The sequence below is a fragment of the Physella acuta genome, unplaced genomic scaffold, assembly GCF_028476545.2.
Source record: "Physella acuta isolate Inbredline_101_S28 unplaced genomic scaffold, ASM2847654v3 ptg000738l, whole genome shotgun sequence".
Classification (NCBI taxonomy): domain Eukaryota; kingdom Metazoa; phylum Mollusca; class Gastropoda; family Physidae; genus Physella; species Physella acuta.
The window spans coordinates 210212-227301 of record NW_026732256.1 but is presented as its reverse complement, the minus strand read 5'-3'; the positions used below and the strand labels follow the sequence as shown (position 1 = coordinate 227301).

At 31.9% G+C, this 17090-nt stretch overlaps 1 protein-coding gene across 1 annotated transcript; it reads left to right on the top strand.

The window, feature by feature from the left end:
- The first annotated feature begins 10208 nt into the window (after window positions 1-10208).
- Window positions 10209-17085, top strand: LOC131950142 (uncharacterized). The gene is made up of 7 exons (XM_059312189.1): window positions 10209-10212; window positions 10549-10733; window positions 11864-12068; window positions 13539-13838; window positions 14224-14253; window positions 16237-16273; window positions 16980-17085. The coding sequence occupies exons 1-7, from the start codon at window positions 10209-10211 to the stop codon at window positions 17083-17085; spliced, it is 867 nt and encodes a 288-aa protein (XP_059168172.1).
- Window positions 17086-17090: the final 5 nt, after the last annotated feature.

Here is a 17090-nt window from a genome sequence, read left to right as displayed (position 1 = left end):
ATTCGGAATATAAAAGCTGCATGGGAATAGTGCTGACCGCAGTATATCTTCATTTGCCGAGGTGACTGTAACAGGTGTAACTCTACTACAAAGCCTCCTAGATCTTAGGGCACTGTACACACATGAAAACATTGGTGAAATAATACTTTTATTGATACATTCAAATATTTTGTTTTCAAAATGTTTTTTTTTTTCTAAAACATTTGTTATGTTTCAAATTTTAGAAGCTATTCAAGCTGTTGACTTTCAACAATCTCACGCACCAGGAGAAATTATTCCCGAGTCACTTCACGAAAATGAAGCTCCTTATCTTGAAATACTGGAGACACTCCCCGTGACCGAAGGACCGTATGATGTGGTCAAATATGAAGGAAACGAGGAAAGGGTCTATGCCGGGATATTTTTTATAGAATAAAAAGAACATTTTAAAGTTAATGCATGTATAATCTATAGTGTATGTACTGCTACAAAAGTATATTCATTGTAAACAATGCATGTTTTATTTTAATAATTTTTTTTTAAAACAAATACATACGATGTAATTTAGATCAACTAAATTATAATCAAAATGATTCAAAATACTTTTCTTAACATGCGCATGGCTATACACATTGTCACTCTTATTCTAAGTTTGATTTGATTCTTATTTTGACCAATCGATTTTTGACAAAGATATATTCTTACTTATATTTGTTTCGTAAATCATGTTAATATTGTTAAGTGACATATATCGAAATGAGAGGTTAAAGTGAACTTTTTATATGTTAGTTGTCGTTAACATATCATGTTGAAAAGTCAGTTTGGTTGAGCGAGCGAAGTCGATGTGAGATTATGAAACAAATGTTATCTAACTTAGACGGTATTTTTAAAACGTATATTGGCTCTAAGATTTAAAATAAAGGCACGTTATCTACATTGATCTGAAAAAAAAACTCGATGAGTTGGTAGCGCCATTTATTATATATCATTGCCATAATCACTCCTTATTTTAATAACGTTAAATATGGCAATATTAAAAAAAGTATTCACTCATTTTACAATTTTTTGGAAGACCCTATATCATTCAATACAGAGGTTCTTCCAGTCAACTCTTCCGGGGGCCTAGCCACTCCCCCGAAAAATGTCTACCGCATCCCCCCCCCTAATGAAATTGAATTATTTATAGATAATATATACTTTTACCAGTGTCCGCCCCTCCACCCCCCCCCCCGGAAGTTTTACTACTAATTAAGCACTGTATGATTCCACAACCATTGAGATGAAACTTATAAATTAATCGTAAACAATAATTTGTTTAGCATGTAATGTTATTGTTTTAAAAATATATAATAATGAGTGATTTTAAATTTTGAAGTTTTCAGTGTTTGTTAGTTGATTGTGCTATCTCTCCTTAAACAGACATGTTTATGGTTGAGTAAAAGCCCGTTTTCCATAGTACTTGTGACAATTTCAGCTCAATATTTTAAACAATAAGGAAATACAGCTTCTGTTTAACTTCCTCGTTAGTCGTGTCCACTCAAGATTGGAATAGACACGGGTGTTTTATCAACTTAAACAAAAGCTCTTGTGTCGGTACGTTTTTATTATCTAGGTCAACACGTAGGCCTATGGATATGTATGCAAATCGTAAGTTAATTCTATTATTTTTTTCTTAATACTTGATGTTTATTTCGAATTTTGTAGATGTTATATGATTATATGTGTGCTTATAGATTAGAGCTACATTTTAAATTATAAAACAAAACATTTTTTCACCTGTCATATTGTTTTTTCTGTATTATTTCCCTAATCTCCATGTGAAATGATTTGATTATATAAGCAAAAAAAAAATTATTTACATAAAAGACATTAAATTATTTTTTACAACTGAATTATAGGTCGTTTCCCTCGGTTAAATTTAATTTTTAAACAGGAAATATAAAGTTCAAATCAATCTATATAGGCCTACATATAAATAAAAGTATGTGGGTCTGTCTGTCAACTATGCATTATTTCTCCTTTCATTAGATCACCATAAAACTTAAACAAGTTGTTGAGTATACAATGTGTAACGTGGTTTGTCTAAAACGAGAATGTGTAGGTACAGAGAGAGAGAGAGAGAGAGAGAGAGAGAGAGAGAGAGAGAGAGAGATAGAGAGAGAGAGCAGCATTCAACAATCTCTCTCTCGTTTTTTCTTCCCATTACATTTATCTTACTTGTAAAGCATGTTCACCACAAATAAAGATCAAAATGTGTTTAAATTAATCATTTGTGTATTATATTACATAAATCCCACTTGTTTTGAAATGTAGACCAACTCTCCTATGAATAACTTGATTTAAATAGTTACATTCTGTTATGAAACTTATTTATTAGTAGTATATAACTTCATATTAAAACTATTAATTCATTTGAAACATGAATCAATAAGTCAAACACAAAATAAATGCTTCTCTTGTATGTGCGCTGATACATATGTAACTCTAATTACATTGGAATTACATATGCAGAATCAAGTAATTTTTTCAGTAATTTATTATATCAAATATGTACATTAAAAAAGGCAAAAACTAAAAAAAAAACGTTGTTGTTTTTTTAATCGATAAACGAACTTAACGTTATTGTATGTGGGAGAGAATATTTATTTTATTTTTATTTTGTGAAACATTTTTTCTGTTCTGTTTTGTGTGCTAAGCTATATATAATTAGTCTGTGACAGCTCGAAAACAGTAAGTAACGGGAGAAGGTGGTAATAACAATATAATAATCAAAATTCTATCATCATGTTCACCATAATACACAGGGAAGAACACGTACACGTACACGTCAGTGTGAAATTTCGGTGAATTTTTTATTCATAGTTTCTAATACAAATCTAATGAATAACCAATGTATTGTATTATATTTGATCGCGCCTACGTAACTTCTTAAGAATCAGCTGTCACAAATTAGATACACGATTTCTATAATGGATTTCAAACACCATAAGCTTAAATTGAAATAAACCGGGAGTGATCTCTCCTAAATTTTCTCGAATGTTCGTATATGAAACAACAGGGGATGGTAACTCGGGATATAGACATGATTTTTAATCCATTTTAAATGCTTAAACTTTTAAAAAATAGAATAAAATCTCGTAGAAAAAGAATTGCACACCAAGAGAACGCCAAATAAAATGTGCATAATAGTGCGGAATATTATTAGTAATTTATAAATTAAAAAGCGTTTTTTTTTTTTTAGAAATCGGTAATAGCGAAAATCACTACTTCCGGTCAACAGAAATTACTCAAAATTTGAAAGAAGGCAGAGAATTAGATCTTTTACTTACATGTACAATTTCATTTATCTATCTGAAATAGTACTCAAGTTATAGGCTTTTAAAGTAGAAAAACTACAACTTCCGGTTATCGCTCAAAAGTTGATACAGATCTACGATTTTGATTTAAAACTTATATATGAAATTTCATCAACCTAGCTGTAACGGTACTCACGTTATCGTGTTTACACACACACACACGGTTCCATGACAAATGATCTCAGGACAAATGATCTCAGACAAAATATCTCAGACAAAATATCTCACGGACAAATGATCTCAGGACAAATGATCTCAGGACAAATGATCTCAAGGACAAATGATCTCACGGACAAAAGATACCAGGACAAAATATATCAGGACAAATTATATCATGGACAAATGATCTCAGACAAAATATCTCAGACACAATATCTCACAGCAAAATTTTAATAGTGTATTTGATAGTTGACCTGAATTTTTTTTTATAGACTGTCGTCCTGTTGTCCTGAGATCATTTGTCCTGAGATCATTTGTCCGTGAGATATTTTGTCTGAGATCATTTGTCCTGAGATCATTTGTCCACAGACAAGATTACAAAACTATGTTTTTCTGACTCATGGAGATGTAAAACGTCGAGATTTGCAAAAATCTTGATTTTTATTTTTATTTTCGTACGATTACAAGACTTTCTCCATATTTCGTATATACGAGAAAGTATATAAGTAGGAAAATGCACAAAATAAAAAACGTTTTTGAATTATTGTATTGTGATTTTTATATCACATAATGTAGTGTACAAACCAATTAAAGGGGGCGAAAAACAGAAGGGAAGCAACACTGCAACGCAAATTGTACGACATCGTCAACAGAGCACCGAACCAAACCTCACCCAAAACAATGCCGCACCCAACAACACACCACATACCTTCATTATAAGCATTATGTTCAAGTACAGCCCCGCGACCCACACAGCATAACCCACACACACATCATCAAGGTACCAGAAAATTGTATACCCAATTATTCATCTAGCAACATACACACAACTCCCCACACAATCCACTACACGCACACGCACCCAACACTCGTAGCAGAGAGGTCGTAAAACGTAGTAGAATTCAGTAAAATAAAAAGCTTTTAAATACCAGTAGAATTCATTAGACTGTTGTAGAATACATTAAATTTTTACAGTAAATTAGAATAAAGTACAAGGGATTAAAATAGAGTGGAGTTATTAGATAAGAATACAAATGAGTACAAGAGACGAATAAAATATAATGGAATACAACTTAGTATATTATAAGAATGCAATAGATTAGAATAAAATATAAAAGAACAGAATTTAATGGAACTGAACTGAACGGAAAGAAATAGAACAGAATAGAACGGACTAGAACGGAACAGAAAGAAACAGAGCGGGACGGAGCGGAGTGGAATGGAACGGAATGTAATTAAAATGGAATGGAATGGCATACAATGCAATGTTTAGCTTGGAGGGGGGGGGAGGGGGGAATGGAATAGAATGGAATAAAACTTAGTAATTAAGTCATGGTCCGTGAGACTGTGCCTAGAACTGAGCCCAACCTGCCCCCACTCCCTCCGTATGACATATATAGTATATAGACAGACAGAGAGACAGACGGACAGACGGACAGACAGACAGACAGACAGACAGACAGACAGACAGACAGACAGACAGACAGACAGACAACTAATATATATATATATATATATATATATATATATATATATATATATATATATATATATATATATATATATATATATATATATATATATATATATATATATATATATATATATAGGCCTATATCAGAGGCGTAGCGAAGGGGGGGGGGGGGGGGCGGGGGTGCGGACCGCACCGGGTGACACCATTTTGGATTTTGGGGGGTGACACCAAGGTAAAAAATCGCAAAAAATATATAGAAAAATGATAATTCCACTTAATTAAGTGATTAATTCGAGTGTTAAATAGTCTTTTAAGAGGTGCAAATCTAAAATTTAAAGTTTGCCTCTCTGGGGTGTGACACCTGACCTGGGGGTGATACCCGACCTCGCTACGCCACTGACCTATATATATATATATATATATATATATATATATATATATATATATATATATATATATATATATATATATATATATATATATACATATATATATATATATACATATACATATATATATATATATATATATATATATATATATATATATATATATATATATATATATATATATATATATATATACATATATATATATATATACATATACATATATATATATATATATATATATATATATATATATATATATATATATATATATATATATATATATATATATATATGTATATACAGAGGCGTAGCGACCCCTCCAGGCGCCCGGGGCGAACTTTCAGTTTTGCGCCCCCCATATATATATATATATATATATATATATATATATATATATATATATATATATATATATATATATATATATATATATATATATATATATATATATATATATATATATATATATATATATATATGTTTGTTAGATTAAGGTCATACAATTGACATACAATAGCGAATTATTGTACACATTGGAATACGATATGGGTATTTCGTTGACTGGTTGATTGTATAATGAAATAAGCTAGAGGAAACAAACTGGAATCCAAACGGACACAACAGCTCGAAGTCTTGGATTTATCAGATGTGCGCTGCCTTCTCGCTCACAGTCAACAACAAATTCAGAACTAATTGTACTGGTTAAAGAAGCTGTAATAACCGGTTTAATGATAATAGCTGACGCCCATGACGTTCTAATTAGAATCAGCAGCGATAAAATGCGTGTTAACATTCTAAGTCGATGTGGAATTCAAATGCATTGTCAACAAAATTCAATCGGGATCTATAGCTGAATATGATGTATCTTTTACGGTATGGCTCGGAGCTAGGATAAAGACAGTGGAGAATGAAAAGGTGGTGGTTAGGGCACAATATGAGAAAGGCAAAAAATAACATCACTATGCAGGTGCTTGTGTGAAAATCCACGGGGAAAGAGGAAGAGAAGGAGACAAAATAAGTCCTGAAGGAAATCGTTTGAAATAGAGATGAGGGAGGCTAGGTTATTAGGGTTCGACCTTCATAAAAATCAAGTAATTTGACAAAGTGTTGCCTACGCCTATGTTCCTTATGAAGCCGAAACGAATAAAAAGAAGAAAATCGAGAGTTTAGAACAGTGGGTTCCATCGAACCCGAGAGGTTGGGTAATTCAGTCTCAGGGCTTCGGCGGAGGTCAAGACACACAGCCGACTCATATGATTCGAGATCGGATTTTGTCAGTGTGGACGATACAACTATTAAGAAGGGTTCGGTGGTTGCGCATATGAAACTGGTGGGGTTCGGTACCTTCAAAAAGTTAAGAACCACTGCTTTAGAGTGTACTTTGTAGAAGCTGCAATCTTATTTGGTCTACTTTTGGTCGTGTCTTTAGAACAATTTCGATAATAGTAGGCCTATATTACAGTTTTAAATTATCAGTTAGGTTGACCAAAGTGTTATGGAAAAAAAAAATTATCAATTCAGTACAATATACTAATTTTCTTCTCTCTTAAAATTTTGGCAAAGAGTGTCTCTTCCCATCCACCCGCTCCGACAGTCTGCTATTTTACGGATAGCGATACAAGAATCCGTGATATTTATCTCTCTTTAATGAAGTGATCCAGTTAAGATGTAATGCAATCAAGTAAAAGTATCAGATCTCTCTCGATGAAGTTGAGAGAATTGTAAGAATCGTACAAAGAACTAGTCGCGTTATTACTTATCAAACTGGGTAGTGAAATCGTACATTAAGTGTTAATACAATTGATTTCTTTTCTAAGAGTTATCTAGTCACCGATCCAGTACATATCCTTCTTGGACAAAAATGGTAGAGCGGATTTTAAACGTCACTTACTCTTTTTTATGTTACACAATCGTAAAATACGCTTTATTACAATGGGTTTCTTTTCTGAGTAATATCGGTTATTTATTCCTTATTCCGGTGTGAATTTTTCCGATTTTAGTCTTCGAAAAAGCGCCCCCCCCCCCCCCAATCTAGGAAGCTGGAAAGCGGTTTTTCCGGTCGCTGTTTCTTAAAGATATACGTTTTACAGTTACCCAATCAAGGTAGAAAACAGTTAAATCAGTATGCAAAGGCTCTCAGCCGTTAAATTTCTTTACTTTGACTGTTTATAATTAAAAACTGCAGCTTAAAATGAGGTTTTAAAATTATTTTCAACCCCTTTTGGCGCCCCACTAGGGTCGGCGCCCGGGGCGGCCGCCCTCCCCGCCCTCCCCTAGCTACGCCTCTGTGTATATATATATATATATATATACATATATATATATATATATATATATATATATATATATATATATATATATATATATATACTTATTCATATGGATACAAATTATTTAATTCCCTCCGAAAAAAATATGTTTGTTCGCAACAGCACATTGGCAACCTTAACGAAAACCGAAAGCACAACAATTCTTTGAATTCCCGAAATCTATTTTTAGTGCTCAGTAAAAATAGCCATAGACCCAACTGCTGGTGTTGGGAAATTTCGAGACGCTAAACGGCGAGGCGGTAAACTGCGAGAAGAAAATGCGAGACATACCTGCGGAATCACAATTCGCGAACAAAAAATGTGTTACATGTTTTTTGGGTTGTTTTTTTTTATAGTTATTAGCTAAAGAAGCTGATATATTACGAACGTTGTGCGTTGTTCTTTTTTAAATATAGTTTTCATTTTTATTTCTATGTATTATAGGCTATATTAAAAAATTTAACATTATATGACCGCCCGCTCTCGTTTTCTTGACAGTGAGAGAAAAATCCCGTGTCGAAAGATGGGCCAGGCTATTTCTTTAATATTTATATCTTTATATTCAAAATTCTAAACATTGTCGTCCGCTTCTCGCTCGCTCACGTTTTCTAATCTGCGCGAGAAAAAAAAAGTTTGTGGGCTCACAGTCAGTGCATATAAAAACATAAACATAGGTAGGTATGCATTTCGAGCCTTCCCACATGTACTCAATAAGTCTACATCGTTACAAGACACTGCGCGACCTTAATATCATACTTCCTTGTCTTCTTTTTTATTGGCCGAGGCGTAGCGAGGCGGGGGGAGGGGGAGGGGGAGGGGGGGGGGGGGGCGGGGGGTACTTATGTCCCCGGGCGCCGACCTTAGGGGGCGCCAAAATGGGTTGTAAAAACAAATTATAGTTTGGGGGGGGGGTGCAAATCGAAAGTTTGAGGGGGTGCAAATCGAAAGTTTGAAGAGGGTGCAAATCGAAAATTAACTCCCGGGGGGGGGGGGGCGCCAAATTTAAAGTTTGTCCCCGGGCGCCGGGAAGGGTCGCTACGCCTCTGGCTAGTGTGTAACTTACCCTGTAAACTTAGTAATAACATTGTAACCTTTCGCATTAAATCACCTTGTGCACGTTTACCAAACCCATTAGTTTCAAAACCATTACCCAAGGGGTCATCCATAAATGACGTCACGCTTCTTCTGACGATTTTTACCTACCCCCCTCCCCTCCGTCACACGTCGTCACAAAAAGCCAGACTCACTCCCCCCCCCCCCTAAAATGACGTCACACCTCAACCTACAACCCCCCCTCCCCCCCTCAAAATTGCAGTGGAATTTTTTTCAAAACATCGATATTTTTCCAAAATCTTGTCTAAACTATTACAATTTATTAAAACAGTTATCTAAAACGCGAAATAATGTCTAAAATTCGTTTTCTAACATTGCTTTTTTATAGTGCAAAAATGTGACGTCGCAACATCTGAACCCCCCCCCCCCGTCACACATCGTCACAAAATTACGGACCCCCCCCCCTCTCCCCTACGAGTGTGACGTCATTTATGGATGATCCCCCCCCCCCCCCCCAACCCAATTTCAAAGTATTAGGCCCTAGTATTATTAATAATCAGAATTCCATTCTAAAAATAGTTCCTAAAGAGTAAAGAGAAACTTTTACAAACGATAATCTAGATTCTAGAATCAGGAATGGAGACTGTATTTCTATTACTAGATGTACTACTATTACAAATTTTAATCATAAACTGTAAGTTCCTTATTAAAATTATTTGATTGTCACTTATTTTCTACAACTGGTCGAGGTCCATACATCTAATATTAGAGGGCTTTAATTTAATTATCTATTCTATGGGCCGCTAGCGGCTATGATATGAATATCATATATTTATTATGAATCATCTATAATCTATAACGAAGTGTCTATTCACAGTCGACTGTGAATAGCCGTATTAGGGATATTATTATATTATATGCCCTACCTAATAGTAATATTATTATTAATTATTATTATTTAGGGGTAGGCTACTCTATTATTATTTTAAAAATAATTAACAGATGTTAGATCTAGAATCTAGATCTAGATCTATAATCTAGTATTAATAACTATTAAAATAGATTAATAGATCTAGCCTAGCTCTAGAACAAAATTAGTATTCTAAAACTAACTATAACTATTAAACTAATGATCATATTACAAAAATATAATGTAACAATTCTCGGTTATCTATCATTTTAGTTTTAGTACGTAAAATCGCCGCGACCAGTAATGTGAAAAACAGGTGACTAGGAAGTATTGTAATCATGCACAAAAATCACATGAAATTTTGACAGTTTTTATCGTTTTACACCTTAGTACTTCATCATATACTGAGTATAGGGTACTTATTTTATTCGGGAAAAAATAATAAATGCAGATTTATCAAAATTTCAGCATTTTATGTGTAACCAAGTCGGAAAAACTGGGCATTGTATTTGTGCGCAATTCTTTTTTCTACGAGATTCTATTCAATTCTATTTTTAAAAGTTTAAGTATTTAGACATGGGTTGCCATCCCCGTAGTGTTTTAGTTTGATAAGAATATTCGAGAAAGTTTAGGGGAGATCACTACCGGTTTATTTTATTCACAACACAGATTTAACCTTCAACTGAGATAATAATGATATATTAGTAAAAATCATAACTTATAGATTTACTATGGATTTAAATATTGATTTGTCATTTTGATGCATTTTGTTTTATCAATACTTTATTATTGATCCTATACCTGTTGTTTACTTTGTTAATTTACAAAAGTCACACTTTGACTAATCCTACAATTAAAATAAAATTAGTGACTATAATTACCTTATGTTATTAATATTTTACTTTATACAAACAAGGTGTCAATATAAATCTTGATGAGTATAACAAGCAGTACAGCAACTCAAAATGCAAGAGCTCGCTCATTATAAACAAAGATTATTTTGTCATGAATGGTTCAGTTGATTTCTCTGATGCTGGTAGCTCATGGGATAAAACAGTAATTGTACAAGCCCGACCTTCCAGCACAAATTATTTTAAAGAGGTAAATAAAAATGTTATTTGTATTTATCAGATGTATAGCTCACAGGCTTTAACTTCTTTTAAAAAAAAACATTTTAAAATAAAAATCACTGATTCTATTTTGTAAATTAAAAGAATGTACAAGGCTTATACATTTTATGTAACATTTATTAAAAAAGGTTATGTTTAACGTATTCATTTATTATATCTCTCAATTATCATGTGTACGGAAAAAGCAAATAAAATCCATTTGACAAAAAACAAATGTTAAAATTGACAAAAATAATCCCAAATACTAAAAATATTTTGCTGTGAGATATTTTGTCTGAGATCATTTGTCCATGATACCAATTGTCATAATATATTTTGTCCTGATATCTTTTGTCCATGAGATCATTTATACTGAGATCATTTGTTGTGGAAATGATGGAACACATGAAGGGGAGATTTTTCAGATGTCATCATAGCTAAAAACTGTAGCAGGCACAGACACATTGTTGAGATAAGACAGCAATAACACAATTATACTTAATTATAGGAATTCAGGTTTAAGCATATCAGATTTACCTTAGTTCACCCTGCACTAATTTGTAACATATAACTACTTCATAAGTCCTACAGCTCACCTGGTCTCAAATAGTAGCATACTTTACTACACTTTGTATACTCATGTGGTTGTGTAAAATTAAACAAAACAACTAATCACGCTTGACTAGTGATGCACACAATAAAATAAAATGCAAAGGTTCTACTTTATTAAATTATATTTATTTTAAATGAATACAATCATCTTAGTTTTATGTTACCAAATCCTTGTTTGTATTTGTGTACTGGAAGCTCACATTTGGAGTTGTGTATGTATCATGTATTGTATTTCAGCTCTAATTATAGTATACATTATTTTAAATACATTCATACTGTAGGCTTCTCATAAATTACTGATCACTTGTAATGCAGGAAAACCTACTAGTTTTTCTCTAAAATTGAATGTGTAAATAATTTAAGCCTGGCATTACTACTTTAATAATAAATAATATAAGCCTAAATAAACACTTTTATGATTAGCAAATATTAAAATATGTATTTAATTTTCATTGACACAGTTTATATAATTACTTAAGAAGATGATCTTTTAAAACATTCTTACTGCAGATTTGCCTTATTTCTACGTCTGCCACAGAAAATAAGGTCACACCTGATAGCTGCTACTGCAACGACTGTTCAGGTGACATTAAACATTTCACAATCAACAGAACTGCAGGAATGCAGTACAGTAAAGCTGAAATAAAAGTTATAATACAGACTTCAGATGGTGGTCTCAACAAAAACACTATTAAAAATTTACCAGAAATGATTTGTAAGTTTGCTGCCATTACTCTTAATGGCATGAGCAGGTGATAGAAACCAAAATAACCAAATTGCATATTTATAAACATAATGCTATCATATCTAGCATATAGTTATAAGTAAGAGTTAAGTCTGAAAATAAAAAATGGCAAAAACTTTCTGCAGTTGCCTTGGTGAAGGCAGCCATATGCTAACTAAGATAACCATATGCTAAATATTATAATATTTGGTTTAGAAATCAGCATTTTGGTTATTTTGGTTTTCATCACCCGCCAATTCCCTTAAAAACAATGCATTTATTTCTGTGCTTGTATTGCAATAAACTATTGTATCATGCATTCATTTAATCTCATATAATTTACCAACTTATTATTGTCAATAATATATTTAGGTTTCATTGTCTATACACAACTGATGTATAATTACTAAAGAATATCTGTGTTTAAAGCTGATCATGTTATAATTTAACACCTGCTGTCATTAATATGCTGGGATGAAAAAAGTGCTTCTAAGTGGCTAATAATTTAAAAGACTGAAATAAAATCCAGAGAGGCTTTCCCTAGACCTTCACTGTTTACCTCAGTAATGAGGTATCATGTGAATTAGCTTCAAATAGTTTATTTTTATACAGTAAAGCCTAGGCTGTTATTACTACTTGTTTAGTTATTGAAGTAAAAAAAAATTGTTTTACCTACTTTAATTTTGACTTCTATTTTATCTACAATTAAATATATAAAATATAATTTCCCTTAAAAGCATCTATCTATAATTCCTCCAAGTTTTTAACTTGTCTTCAGAGAAGACTAACATTCCATTTCTAAAGTCAATTTAAAATGCATTTGGAATACATGGAAGCAGGTATTTGATACTCACATAGCAATATTGACAGAAAGTGTTCATTCTATGCTAAAGGTAGACACAGGTACAGAATATAATCATATAATTTGAATTGATACTTCATATTAATATTGATATTTAAATATATAGTTGGCTTGAATATTTCACAATATTTTTTACTTAATTCAGCTGTTAATTTTTCTTTCAGATAACTGAATACAAAACCTAAAACATGATATATTTTAATAAATATTGATGTAAAATACATGTGCACCTATCATATAAAACTGCATCAAGGATTGCTTATTTTGTATGTTACACTTAAGTCACATACTTTGCTATACACATTCAGTCACAAATTCATAAAGTTCCTCTATTTCATAATGCACATATTAATATTTTTAACTAGATTTATTAATGTTATGTCCCTTCATTTGGTTTTCTTTATTGTAATATTTGATACATATTGTTTCTATATAAAGCTCATTCATACTGATTGGGTTATGCGATTTTTCAAAATTGCATGATTAAAACAAAATTAATTTTAAATAGCATCTGTATTCTTTAGTAAAGTTTGATTGTATGATATTTTTTATTGTGTATTATATTGGTTAAAATTACCATTTATATTCTTATTTTTCAGCTTTAGATAAAACTACAAGCACACTTTCAGCAGATGGCGAAATATTAACACATGAAGATTGTTGGCCAAATTCAAAATTAACAGCATCCAAGGTTAGATTATGCTGTCACTCTGGTAATGAGCCATGCACTTCTGTCATATATAAGAACGGTGTAAAGTCTAGTGGTGGCAGCTGCACTGATGTTGTGCTGAAATCTTCTGAAATTTTAAATCTGACCTTTGAACTTGAAATTTGTGGTGAAGTATTCCAGACAGCCATTCAGTCCTGCAGGATAAAAGGAAAAACTGCTGAAAATAATGGTAACATTTTTATTTATGTTTATTACAACCAATAGTATTAATTGCTACTATATTTAGGCCAACCAATTATTTACTGTCTTTATCGCTTATGGTTCCATAAAAATCACAGCCCCAAATTAAGTTAGTGTTTGTTTCAGATATTAAAACTTGTTCTTAAATCACTTCTACAGATTGATGGCAATAGATTATTTCTAGCCTACTTATCTGAGCATTAATTGTCTCAATTGACTCAAATAATTTTACATTTTCTTGAGATTGGCTTATTTGACAGCCAACTACCACTAAACTGAACATACACTTGGAAATATTTAACTGTTACTTGTATACAACACATTGATGTGTATTTTATTTTAAAGTGTGTTTAAAGTACATTTTTGTTTTACAGGACCAGCAGATGATACAGAGTGGAACACAGGTTTTGATCTACCTCTAGTGATAATTCTAACAACAGCAACAATAATAATAATGATAATAATAATAATAATAATAATATTAAAAAAAAAGATGAACACTTCATTGAAAGGTGAGCGGAAACTAATATTAGACACAGACATGTATGCACACATATACACATTCAATTGCTAGTTGTAATGTTTGACCATCTCATCAAAAGTTTTTCTGAGCAAATTGGGTCAATTAACATGTAATGTGTTTTGAGATTATGTTTAAAAAATAATTTAAAATAACAAATATTTTCAGCTTTTTTATCCTTAAAGATAACATACTATTCACTTTGTCTGCAATGGCAACGGCAGAAAATTTTAAGCCATTTTTTTTAATTTTTAGACTTAACTTTTTGAGTTATTACAATGTGTTAAATATGTTAGCATTGGGTTCAGACTTAAGCATTTCGGTTAATTTGGTACTGATCACATGCCAATGCCCTTAAAATGTGTACTTAACACATGTCTAAAACTTTTAAAAGTTTTATGTTAGGCAAATGCAAAGTGATTTATGTTTTTAAAATAGTCTCTATTATCTGAGTTTTTATACCAACACTAGCATCTATTAAACAGGAAAAACTTTAGCTTTCTAGAGAAATATTCTTTATAAAATGAATTCACATTTATAGACCTTCCTCGATGATAACTTAATTACTAATTAGGGACAAATGTAATGGTTTTTGCTGTACTTAACTTAGTGTATCTCAAGAAAATAAATATTCAATAGTTCACAAATAATCCCTGAGAGGGGAATTTGAACTTGTTTGATGTGTTACAAAGTGTAGGGGTGAGATTCTGAAAAGGTTTTTCACTCTTTAACATTATTCAAATGTAATGTTGTAATATGAATTTTAACTGTTACTTTACATTTTCAAAGAACTTTTTGTTAATCAATTTTTTTAAATGTATCAGTATATAACTGTATGTTGATTGACCTGTGTAAATATTTTAGTAAGAAATCACTGTTTTAAAAAACTAAAATTCTAATTTTGCTGTAGGCCTGTTTGACATCATTTTAGGGGGTTCATGGGAAGACTAGCTTCTTGTCATGATGTGTGATAATGGATAGTTATTCCCGAAACTTCAGATTGTCTGCAAAAGCATTTTGTTCAAAAAATCAACATCTTCAGGAATGCACTATAGCTTGCTAGAGTAGTCTTGAACCCCATGGATATTTGAATATTTAAAAATATGATATTGATACATTGCCTTCTACCAACCTTTTTATCAAAATTAAACATTTTAAAAAAAAAATCAAAATACAGCTACTTTTCGTACCTGCATTATTATTCTTAAGATAATGCAGGACAAGAGCTGTCACAGTTTAAATAAGGACACACTAGAGTCTATTATTTTGGACAGAATAATTGTTTTGAGGAGAGTAAAATGAGTATCCACATTTGAGAACAGCTAGCTTTTGTTGTGATAAAGTAAATAATTAGCAACAATTATGCTCATAATTAATTATCATACTTTAAAAAACGTCTGTTGACAAGTTATTCTTGTCCTCTTAACCCAGTTTAAGATCTAATGATATTGTACTTAAGCTATTGGAAAAATTTTATGGACAATAAGGTAGAAGAAAAAAATCTACCTTTTTTAAAATTGATTTTAATGACATTTTACAGATTCTTCCAATATCATGATTTCTTACTTCAGTTTCTTAAAAGAAACTCATTGTTTATTTGGACTTTACAAATTTAAACAGAAAAAAAAATAATTAATAAAATGTGTTGACATTTTTCTTTAGAATAAATAGGAGTTTGATTCTTAATGATTAATAGTTGTTGGAGTATAAGTAATATTGTAGCCTGCACCTATAGGTCAATTTCTGCTGCATTATTCTGATAAAAGTGTTAAGAGAACTTATAACTTGTTAATAATCTGACTCATTTTTTAAATATATCTATTTATGTAGTATTACTTAAATTGTTTAAATTATAATTTTTGTTCAGGAAAAAAAGAAACAAAGCGTATAAAGAGATTGGAAAAGTAAGTAACCTAGCCAATAGAACTTTGATATATATTTAACTGGGAAAGCCCAGGTCGCCAAATTGAACCCTGCAGGGGCGCCAGGGGATGTGCCTGGCTCAATATAGTCAATGATTATTGTTGCCCATCGGGTCTTTAGTGTATAGCCTTTTTTAATGAACATAGGCGCCATAGTGTTCTCAGGGGAGCCCAGGGCACTTCAGGTCGTGCAATCTACGGGGGGCCGACAGTTGCGCCTGTTAAAGTTTTAATGCTGAATTCAGTAGTACCGCTTACCCACTATGCAGGGCGCACTTTCATTTTTTAAAATATATATTTATATACCGTATATAGAGCAGAATCGCAACCTCCCGGCGCCGCTCTTGCGAAATAAAAAAAAAAAAATATTGTTTTACAGAAACCACTACTGGAGTGTTCTAATTAGTTCCCCAAAGTCTCATGTCTATCTGATGAACGGTTTCAAACCAAAATTGACTCTTATTTTTATATACCGCACATAGAGAAAAAACAAATAGCTCCCTACCGGGGCGCCACCCCTGCAAATTTGAATTTTATTTTTTGCAGAAACCTCCCCAGAAATATTCACAACAACTTCCCAAAGTTTCACGGCGATGTGATGAGAGGTGTAGGAATGCATAAAAGACAAACACACAGACACACATGCATTACTTTATATAAATATATATAGATTCTTTTTTTCAATTAGAAGTGAAAGGCACAGTTCTGAGGGACTTACTGATTTCACTCATAATTTCAATACAAACAGACCTGATGATCAACCAGATGAAAATAAATCTCTCAGAGAAGTCTAAGAATA